Here is an 8,640-nt window from a genome sequence, read left to right on the forward strand (position 1 = left end):
AACCACACATCCTACATAAGCTGAAGTGCAGCCTTTGAGTCTGAAATAAAATTCAGGTCTAAAATACAAATTGCTAAGCAGCAAATTGATGCTTAGAGCATTTCATGATTTTTTAATTTTTTATTAATTTTAAAAAAATAAAATTTAAGTCTAAAATACAAATTATATTTTTATTCGTAAATCATAAAACCATAAAAAAAATGTAAACTTCAAATCCATGCATAATCTTATAATTATTGTTCATGAATTCTAAGATGAAAATTCCTGTAGTTATACTTGAAAATAAAACTAAGACTCCGCGACACAAAAAAATAAAATAAAAGTTAAAAAACTGTGATGGTGCCGGTGCCCTTGCCCGTCTCCGCGTTCATATACTGAAAAATATAATTTGAAAAAAAATGTTAGAGTTTGTGCAACTCTAACATTGTTCGAGAACTCTTTCCAACTTTAACAATAATATAATTTAAAACATTTAAAGAAGGAATGAAGTACGAGTCAAATATTAATTTACTCCTCTGTTGCCAAATCAATCAGCATACAGTTTCAAAAAAGATTATGAGAAGCTTTATCATTATTATTATTTTTTTATTTTGAGAGTATAATTAGGATTGTTTATCAAAGTATTTTTTATTTAAAAATATATTGAAATATTTTTTTTATTTTTAAAAATTATTTTTAATATTAACATATTAAAATAATTTAAAAATATTAAAAAATATTAATTTAAAAAACATAAAATATTTAAATTTTTAAAAAAATATTTTTAAAATATAAAAACAATATTAAAATTTCACCTTGAAATCAAAGGTAAAAAAAAAGAAACCAAAGATAATGGAATTAGGATTACACGCCACTCAAATCCCACGAGCTTAATTACAATCGCGGAGCACATATACCGTAGTTTCGTTTTGGCCTCCACATCTAATAGACTAATACAATTTGCATCTAATGTCATGTGCTATTCGACTCATGGTGCATTTTGTTTTTAAGGGAAGTAAAGTGTTGTTATCAATTTTTATAAATATAAGTATTAGAATTTATAAATATCTTGAATTATTAGATAATCAGGAGAAGTTTATATAAATTACCATTTTTTTATATTCTAACATACCACCCCGGTTTTTATATTTTTTATTCATTTTTTTCAAATAAATTACTCACTTAAACATCATACAGTTCCTCATCTTACAAAGAATTAGTTCGTGGAAAAAAAATATTATAGCAATTCACTATGATTTATAAAAAAAGTTACGGTGTTTTCTCCATATATTATAATTATAATTTTTAATTAGCTTGATATTAAAAACTAAAATTTATAAAAATAATTTTAGAAAAAATAAAAAAACATAAATAAAAAAACCAAAAAAAATATTGTAATTATCTACATTGACATGTAAAAAAGGTTACAATACTTTTTCCATATTTTAACTATATTACTAGTCAAGTGGCCTACACTATGCTATAGGCTCACATTTAACTTAAAAAAAAAATATAGGAGTAGAACCTAAGTGCAGGACCTAAGTTTATTTTTAGATCATGCAACTAATAATTTATAAATGAAAGTAAATATAAAATTAAGTGTAATTTGATAAAATCATTATTACAATACATTTGGTAAAATTAATAAATAATATAATATTTTCTTTCAATATTAATTATACTAAAAAATAATATCAACAAAACAAACAATAATTTTTCTACTATTAATACTCTAAAAATTAATTATAATAAAAACTAATATTAAAAAAACTAATAATAATATTTTTAATACTAATACATGTAATTATACATATAATAATAAGTGGTGCTTGAGTTGTCCACTCTTAGGAAGGAACCCAAATGCCATATGTCCCAACGTGGTTTTTTTTATTATAATAACAGTTTTTTAAAATTTATTAATGATGATAATAATATTTATAGTCTTATAAATTTTAATAAAAATAATAATATTTATAATACAAATAATAATATTTTTAGTAGCAATAATATGAATTATTATAAAAACAATATTATTTATAACACCACATATAATAATATTTTAGAAACATATACTATTAATTATACTAAAAAATAATATTAATAGAACAAATAATAATAATTTTGAGATCAATTCTATTACGTAGACCATAAAAAAATTAAGAAATAATATAATAATTTTTTTAATATTAATTATACTAAAAAAATATCAAAAAACAAACAATAATATTTTTATCATAAATACTCTAAACATTAATTATACTAAAAAAATATTTTTAATATAATTATATTAAAAATATAAAAAAACCAAGTGTCATGTGGGGCTTGAACTGCAACCAAGATAAAGGAAAGCAAGCACACCACAACACTTGGTCCCTTCCTGTGGGTGTGGTAATACTTGGTTTGCCGGCGACCAGTGCCTAATGTTATTTTGGGTCTTATCTTGTCAAACTAAAGGCTAGCCTTGGGCCATGCCTGACTGTGCCCACGCTCAAGCACCACCTAGTGCTTGGATTGCAATGCAGAGGAAGCAGGCCAAACATCACGTGGTACTTGAGTTATCCATCATCAAAAAAGAAACCAAGCGCCATGTGTCCCAATATGATTTTTTCCATTGTAGTAGAAATTTATTTATTTATTAATAATAATGATAATATATATAGTCTTATAAATTTTAATTAAAATAATAAAATTTATAATTCAAATAATAATATTTTTAGTAGCAATAATATGAATTATTATAAAAACAATATCATTTACAACACCAAATATAATAATATTTTAGAGACTAATATTTTTAATTATACTAAAAAATAATATTAATAGAATAAATAATAATAGTTTTGAGATCAATACCATTAATTAGACTATAAAATTAAATTAAGAAATAATATAATAATTCTTTTAATATTAATTATACTAAAAAAAATATCAAAAAACAAACAATAATATTTTTACCATGAATACTCTAAACATTAATTATTCCAAAAAAACTATTTTTAATATAACTATACTAAAAATATAGAAGTTCACGCACTACGTGGCGCTTGGACTGCACCCAAGAGAAAGGAAAGCAAGTGCAATACGGCGCTTCGACGCCTTTCTTGTGGTCGTGGTTACCGGCGTCCAGAACTTAATGTTATTTTGGGTCCTACCTTGCCAGATCCTTAGGCCATGCCTAGCAATGCCAATGCCAATGCGCCACCTGGCGCTTGTACTGCAGTATAAAAAAAGCAGGCGAAGTACCACGTGACGCTTTGGTTGTCCATCCTCAGGAGGGATACTAAGGGCCACGTGTCCCAACATTGTTTCTTTCATTGTAATAGCAGTTTCTTAAAATTTTTTTTAATGATGATAATGATATTTATAGTTTTATAAATTTTAATACAAATAATAATATTTTTAACAACAATAATATGAATTATTATAAAAACAATATTATTTATAACACCAAATATAATAATATTTTAGAGACTAATACTATATACTAAAAAATAATATTAATATAACAAATAATAATAGTTTTGAGATCAATACTATTAATTATACTATAAAAATAAATTAAGAAATAATATAATAATTCTTTTAATATTAATTATACTAAAAAATAATATCAACAAAACAAACAATAATATTTTTTCTATGAATACTCTAAACATTAATTATACTAAAAAAATATATTTTTAATATAATTATACTAAAAGCATAGAAAGCCTAGGCACTACGTGGTGCTTAGACTACAACCAAAAGAAAGGAAAGGGGCTTGGACACTTTTCCTGTGGCGTGACAATGCTTAGTCTACCCATGACCAGGACTTAATGCTATTTTGAATCTTGCCTTGCTAAGCCCAAGGCTAGCCTTGGACTATGCCTGGCAATGCCCACGCCAAAGCATCATCTGGTACTTGGACTGTAGCTCAGAGGAATCAAGCCAAGTGCCACGTAGGGCTTGGGTTGTTCGCTCTTGGGAGGGGAATATGTCCTAACATTGTTTTTTATTGTAATAGCAAGTTTTTAAAATTTATTAATGATGATAATAATATTTATATTTTTATAATTTTTAATGAAAATATAAAATTTTTTATAATACAAATAATAATATTTTTAGTATCAATAATATAAATTATTATAAAAATGATATTATTTATAAACCCAAATATAATAATATTTTAGAGATTAATTCTATTAAAAAATAATATTAATAAAACAAATAATAATAGTTTTGAGATCAATATTATTAATTAGACTAAAATAATATTTTTAATATCAATACTATTAATTATACTAAAAAATATAATAAGAAATAATATAATAATTTTTTTAATATTAATTATACTAAAAAAAATCAACAAAACAAACAATAATACTTTTACCATTAATACTCTAAACATTAATTATATTAAAAAAATATTTTTAATATATTTATACTATATATATGGTCAGCTCAAACATCATGTGACGTTTGAACTCCACCCAAAAAAAAAAGAAAGCAAGTGCCACGCGCTTCTTAGATGGCTTGCCTGTGGGTATAGCAGCCAAAGCCTCACGTGCGCTCTTGGTATGCTCCAGTGCTTAAGATTAGGTAGATCAAAGGTTAGGTGGCGATACATTTGACGTCTTGATTTACCCCTAACTCCAAGGTCGGGTAGACCAAGTGCCAGGGATAGCAGTTCCAGAGAACTTGCTTCTAAGCTGATGTTCCTGCCTTTCAGTTCAATCATAATTTTATTAAATATTATAATTTATAGTGAAAATACTCATAATATATCTATAATATAATACAGTGTAATTTATAGTGAATTTTATTACTGTGAATAGTATTACGCATTACAATGAAATATTAATCAATAGTAAATAGTATTCTGAATTCCAATGAAATAATGATAAGTTTTAGTTATAGGTAATAATAATTGTAATAATATAATACAATCTTAATCTTAACGGTACCAACATGAGTCATGCGAATGTGTCATTGCCATAGTGGACAAAATCCACCGTCAAGATTAATGGAAACATAGGGGCACCAAACTACAAAACAAAATGGAAACATTGCCATCCCATCTTCTTCCAAGGTCACTATCTTCTAAAAGCCAACACCATTGCGGCGGGACCCAAGCCAGGTAGTCTCTCTCTCCCCCTCTGCTCACTTCATTGTATCCATGCTTTGGACCATATTCGCGATTTATCAATTTTTGTTCATTAAATGATTCATTTCCTATTGACGAGTTCCAATTCCTTCTTCTAGGAATTATTAAGGGTTTCAATTGATTCAACAATTAGATGATATTGGGATTAGGACCCAAAAGAAACTTGGGGATTTATTACTTGGACCATAATGCTTTCACCTGATGGTGTTTTCTCAGGTAGTAATGTAGAAGTTTATGGTTAGATATGAAAATAAAAGGGGGTAGAGCTCACTGGTTTAAACTTTGTGTGGAGGCCCAGGCATGTTCACAGGTATAGGGATAATTCACACTCACGAATTGCTATTTGAATGTTTATCATGTCATCAGACCTTGGACTTGTCCCCCTCCAATCTGAACTAGAGATCACATCACATACCCATCCATGTTTGATTCAATGATAATCCTTGTTATGGGACGTCACCATTACTTAATTTGAATATATGTCAGTGCCATCAATATTTTTTTGTTGAACTATAACTAAGAATTTGAGTCAGAAATTAACAAATGATGTTTCATTTGGAGCATGTAGCAATAGCTTTGTGCTGTCCAAATATACGAATCAATTATATTGAATGTGATGGTTAATATTTCTCTGTCCTGCGTGCATGACTGCACAAGCATAATATATAGGAGTATAATTTCTTAACAGCCTAGCAGCTTTCTTCCATTTGAGGTAATTAAGTCTTTGGCTAGCCAGGTAGCATTTGAAGTAGGTTTCAGTGGCGATGGACTCAAAAAAAGCAATTTCTTCTTCAAAGGGGCTGTTGCAGAGTGAAGAATTGTATCAGGTATATGATCTCCTAGTTTTGTGTGTTTATTGTCTTTTTTGTTTCCACCACGAATGCACTGTTCATTCTTATCCTTTATATATGCCATGGTCAAGTTCTAGCTCTAGCTTACCTTAAATTTTTTGCAACAGTATATCCTAGAGACCAGCGTGTATCCGCGTGAACTAGAGCCTCTCAGAGAGCTAAGGATGCTTACTGCTACCCACCCAAGGTAACCACAAAATCATTCAACTTGTTCACCAGAAGTAATTTGCCTTTTACTCTCATAGGTTTTTGATGACACTAAATTTGAAGATTAATGAGCTTCTTGTTATTTCCAGGGCCATGATGGCTACTGCACCAGATGCTGGTCAGTTGATGGCAATGCTCTTGAAGCTAGTAAATGCACAAAAAACAATTGAAGTGGGAGTTTTCACTGGGTACTCCCTTCTCCTCACTGCTCTTTCAATTCCTAAGGATGGAAAGGTAAGAAGTTCTTTATTAAAAGTAATCTAACCATAACCGACCAAAGGTTATGTATATACTGCTTTTTGTATTTTAAAGGCTTAATTTCCTCGTAATATTGTAGTATATTGTTTATATCTTTGCTATGAACAGTCAATAATTGATTATCCTTGCTGCAGATTACAGCCATAGATGTGAATCGTGAGGCTTACGAAATAGGATTACCAATTATAAGAAATGCTGGTGTTGAACACAAAATTAACTTCATAGAATCAGAAGCTCAACCGATTCTTGACAAGCTATTAGAACATGTAAGGACTCAAGTCCTTGAGAGATTTTAACATGATTTAATTTTTATTCTTGCTTTTGAAACCTATACAACAGTCCTTATACAATTTAAGTGAAGAATAATAGAGTACGTGTTCATTTCATTGGGAGGAAAAACACCAGGCAAACTGAATCTTAGGGGTTTAAAATATTTGTTGCCCGAATTTTATCCATCTTTTCTATCCTCTACCATTCATTCAATTAATATCAGATTCATTTTGGTAGTAAGTTTTTTGTTTTTGAAATTTGTTGCAGCATGGAAATGAAGGCAGTTTTGATTTTGCTTTTGTTGATGCTGACAAAGTCAATTACTGGAACTACCACGAGAGGCTAATGAAATTGTTAAAGGTGGGGGGAATAGCTGTCTATGACAACACATTATGGGGAGGGACAGCTGCTTTGCCAGAAAAGTCTACTCCAGAGAATATGAAAGCAGGCAGGCAACTTACAATTGAATTTAACAAATTGCTTGCAGCTGACTCCCGCGTCCAAATCTCACATGCTTCATTGGGTGATGGGATCACAATTTGCAGGCGAATCTACTGAATATCTGCCTGATACTCGCTTTTGCTCCTGTGCGAATGCAAGGAGTGAAAGCTTAATAAGAGTCATTTTACTCCTTGATCAAAAGATATAATATCGTGAATGAAATTCTGACTACCATTTTCTGGTTGGTTCAGCTGAAATGCCTTGAAAGTATTTGTTGATGTGGTGTAAGATGTTTTTTTTTTAATTTTTAATTAAAAATGTATTACAATTAATTTTTTATATTAGTATTTTAAAACTATTGAAAAACATTTAAAAAATATTTATTTGATGTTCTTTAAAATAAAAAGTTATTTGAAAAATATTTTTAAAAATAAAAGCGCCTTTTATGGAGTATTTTTTCAGTAGTATTTGTTTCAACAAATAATAATAATAATATTAACTTAGCATTTTAATAAATTATTTTAGATGTTGATTTAACTTTTTAGCTCAAGAGTTAAAAGAAGGAAGCAAGTATTATTGCCCACCATTCTATCTCTCAGGGTTCTCCTATCATAAATGAACTGAAAAAACAAAGTGTAAGTCGTGGTCTCCTTGCAACAAGTCTCTCATCATACAACGAAGAAATAGAAAAACATGTTATAGACTTGTCACGAGCCCTTCTATGCAAAGAAAATATTTGACATGCTATCAAGCTTTCCAAGGGCCTCGTGTAAAAAATTGAAAATAATTGCTTCGACTGTTTTCAACTTTTTAAACCCATAGGAATCCACTAGGCTATGATAAGAATTTTGCTTGCAATGATTTAGTGATTGTATATAGAATAAAAAGAATAATTACATTAATACAAATATAGTTTTAAAATTCAACCCGGCCTAACAGGTTGATATGGGATCTTGTTGATCCGGAGTTGGAATCGGACCGGGTTAAAAAAAAACAAGGGAAGGAAAAACCTAGTGTGACCCAGCAGGTTAAAAACTTAGTTGTAACCCTTTAATTTTTGTTTTTTTTTTTTATATAAAAACAACATCGTTTTATTTTTTTTTAAATTGACCCGGTCAAAACCTAGAACTCGAGCTTTGGACTGGATCGGGTTTAAAAACTATGAACACAACACTTTTTTCTAAAATTATAAATATACTAAACTAGTGAGGAATGATGTTTAGTTCATAATAATAGTATTCACAATATCAAAATTTATTCAAGAAAAATCTAGAGCACATATAATTTTAAATTTATAAAGATGCAAAAGCATAACTCAAGTAAAATATGCTTTCAACATAGAAAAAAATAAAAAATACTAACATGCATACTAAATACATATATTTAAACTTACAATTGATATAAAATAAAAAATCTAGAAACCCAAAACCCGGATCTTGGACTGGACCGAGTTTAAAAACTATGAACACAACACTTTTTTTTTAAATTATA

The 8,640-nt window shown here is 28.5% G+C and overlaps 1 protein-coding gene across 3 annotated transcripts; it reads left to right on the plus strand.

Moving 5' to 3' along the window:
* Positions 1 to 5,031: 5,031 nt before the first annotated feature.
* On the plus strand, positions 5,032 to 7,416 carry LOC105114140 (S-adenosyl-L-methionine-dependent methyltransferases superfamily protein). Of its 3 annotated transcripts, none has more exons than XM_011010586.1 (5): positions 5,032 to 5,095; positions 6,081 to 6,160; positions 6,270 to 6,414; positions 6,573 to 6,704; positions 6,976 to 7,416. In XM_011010586.1, the coding sequence occupies exons 2-5, from the start codon at positions 6,138 to 6,140 to the stop codon at positions 7,264 to 7,266; spliced, it is 591 nt and encodes a 196-aa protein (XP_011008888.1). In that variant the 5' UTR covers positions 5,032 to 5,095; positions 6,081 to 6,137; the 3' UTR covers positions 7,267 to 7,416. The 3 variants fall into 3 exon arrangements, with proteins under 3 accessions (XP_011008888.1, XP_011008887.1, XP_011008889.1); XM_011010585.1 differs by lacking the exon at positions 5,032 to 5,095 and adding an exon at positions 5,863 to 5,949; XM_011010587.1 differs by lacking the exons at positions 5,032 to 5,095; positions 6,573 to 6,704 and adding an exon at positions 5,863 to 5,949.
* The last annotated feature ends 1,224 nt before the right edge of the window (positions 7,417 to 8,640 follow it).

The sequence above is a fragment of the Populus euphratica genome, unplaced genomic scaffold (assembly GCF_000495115.2).
Source record: "Populus euphratica unplaced genomic scaffold, PopEup_1.0 scaffold495.1, whole genome shotgun sequence".
NCBI classification, from domain to species: domain Eukaryota; kingdom Viridiplantae; phylum Streptophyta; class Magnoliopsida; order Malpighiales; family Salicaceae; genus Populus; species Populus euphratica.